The following is a 2500-nucleotide window of genomic DNA, read 5'->3' as shown; positions in this document are numbered from 1 at the left end:
TTGAAGGATTTGTTTTAAAAGATTTTCTCTTCTGAGGCTTTATTTGTGGAATAAATCTGGACTGGAACAGATTCTGAGTCTAAGCGCTGCAAATCTGCAGGAGGAAGGAAAAAAATCAGAAAAAAACAACTTCCTTCAAAAGAAAACATGAACTGTTGAGCCTGAAGCTTCAGTCTGTGCTGCAGCATCAGAGCTGGATGCTGTCGCAGTCTTCCCCCCTCTGCTCCTCCTCCCTCTGCTCCTCCTCCCTCTGCCTCCCCTTTCACTCCTCTCTCACCTCCTGCAGAATGAAGGAGCAGCAGCAGATCCATCTGTCCGGAGCCTGACCAGGTTTCTGTCTGCTCCCTTTGGTCCTCCTCCTTCTGGTCCATCTTCCTCTGGTCCCCCTCTCTCTGCTCCTCCACCTTCTGGTCCATCTTCCTCTGCTCCTCCTCCTTCTGGTCCTCCTCCCTTTGGTCCCCCTTCCTCTGGTCCTCCTCTCTCTGGTCCTGCTCTCTCTGGTTCTCCTCCTTCTGGTCCATCTTCCTCTGGTCCTCCTCCCTCTGGTCCTCCTCCCTCTGGTCCTCCTCCCTTTGGTCCCCCTTCCTCTGGTCCTCCTCCCTATGGTCCTGCTCTATCTGCTCCTCCGTCTGGTCCATCTTCCACTGGTCTTCCTCTCTTTGCTCCTCCTCCTTCTGGTCCATCTTCCACTGGTCCTTTGGTCCCCCTTCCTCTGGTCCATCTTCCTCTGGTCCTCCTCCCTCTGCTCTTCCTCTTTCTAGTCCTCTTCTCTTTGTCTTTCCACAGCATCAGGACCAGCAGCAGCAACTCCTCCTCCATCAGAGAGCATCATGGACGGACTCCGGCTCCCTCCTGTCATTGAGGAGGTGCTGGATTCTTCAGGTGAGAGATGAAGATCCTGCTCCTCACTAACTGACCTCTCTGTTCCAGCTGCCACTTCCTGTGTCACAATAAAAGCCTCTGCATGGACAAAGATCTTCAGGTCCAGAGAAGGTCCTGATTCTTGGATCAAAGCTCGTGTTTGAACCCTTCAGGATTGGTTTGAACGACGGTCCATCCTGGAGTTCTGTTGTCTCACTGGTTCTGTCCAGTGATTCATCAGACCTGCAGATATTTGTAGCCTGAGTCTGTTTCTTCTGCTGGACGTCTGTCCACATTCTGGTTCTGAGCTGTTGGTCTGAAGGACTGAGGGTCTGAGGATCTCAGGGTCTGAGGATCTGAGTGTCTGAGTGTCTGAGGTTCTGAGGGTCTGAAGGTCTAAGGTTCTGAGGATCTTAGGATCTTAGGATCTGAGGGTCTGAGGGTCTGAAGGTCTGAGGGTCTGAGGATCTCAGGGTCTGCTGGTCTGAGGGTCTGAGTGTTTGAGGGTCTGAGTGTCTGAAGATCTCAGGGTCTGAGGATCTGAGGGTCTGAGTGTCTGAAGATCTCAGGGTCTGAGGATCTGAGGGTCTGAGTGTCTGAAGATCTCAGGGTCTGAGGGTCTGAGGATCTGAGGGTCTGAGGATCTGAGGGTTTGTTTTTCATGTTTTAAGGAAGAACATGTTCTCATTTCATTCCTGATAATGTTCTCCTGTTGGCATCATATTATCATGTTATTGTCTTCTTCATGTCATCCTCATATCTTTCTCCATGACATTCTCTATATATCCTCATGCTATCATGTGTTCTGGACATGTTGGTCCTCTTTCTGGCCCTTAAGTCTTCTTTGTCCCCTGTGACACTGTGTCCAACATGAGAGACCCCACCAAACATCCTGCTGCAGGGCTTTTATTGTGAAAGTCCTGCTGTGTGTCTTAAATTCTCAGGTCAGAGAACAGAGGGTTTCTGTTTTTGTTTTCTCTTATCACCACTAGAGGGAGTCAGAGGACGGAGTCTCCTCAGGCTGATTGATCACCTGAGCTGGAACACCTGTCTGTGTGAATCCAGGTGGAACCTGAACGTCACAGGTGCATGCTGGGAAGTTCCCAGAGATACTGAACATGAAATGTTTGTTTCTATGCAGACGAGCTGTGTGAGCTGAAGGAGGAGAAACCCATCATGTTGTCACAGACTCTGAAAGCCAAAGAGAGGAAGTCTCTGGAGGAGAAGGAGGAGACAGTTGGAGAAGGAGAGAAGGGCCAGCAGGAGGACGAGATGGAGGTGAAGGAGGAAGAACAAGGAGGAGCCAACGATGAAGAAGAGGAGCTGGAGGAGCTGAGAGCTCAGGTGGTTCAGCTACTTCTGGAGCTGGAGGAGATGAGGGAGGTCTCTCAGAGACACGAGGAGAACTTCATGGAGATGCAAGGTGAGGAGCTGGAGAACCAAAGGTTCTGTCTCACAGAACAATCAGATTTAAAATGTTCTGCTTGTCATCTCTGTTAGGTCTGTTAGAGGAAGAGCGGCTGGCCAGCGCTCATCAGGCCGAGAGCTTCACCAGACAGATCCAGAAACTGCAAGGTTCTGACGTTCACACCAGGAGAACAAATACAATAAAACCAGGAGAACAAGAACATTAACACCA

The 2500-nt window shown here is 50.3% G+C and overlaps 1 protein-coding gene across 1 annotated transcript in view; it reads left to right on the top strand.

Annotated features, from left to right (window-relative positions):
• The window catches only part of LOC108229655 (coiled-coil domain-containing protein 136-like), a 3673-nt gene extending 1178 nt beyond the window's left edge, over positions 1-2495 (top strand). Inside the window, exons 2-4 of the mRNA XM_017405321.3 lie at positions 787-882; positions 2003-2284; positions 2362-2495. Coding sequence (XP_017260810.1) covers positions 831-882; positions 2003-2284; positions 2362-2495 — 468 coding nt within the window. The 5' untranslated portion in view covers positions 787-830. The remainder of the gene's footprint in view (positions 1-786; positions 883-2002; positions 2285-2361) is intronic.
• Positions 2496-2500: the final 5 nt, after the last annotated feature.

This window comes from Kryptolebias marmoratus, linkage group LG18 (assembly GCF_001649575.2).
Source record: "Kryptolebias marmoratus isolate JLee-2015 linkage group LG18, ASM164957v2, whole genome shotgun sequence".
NCBI lineage: Eukaryota > Metazoa > Chordata > Actinopteri > Cyprinodontiformes > Rivulidae > Kryptolebias > Kryptolebias marmoratus.
This window is presented reverse-complemented; position numbering and strand designations above follow the sequence as displayed.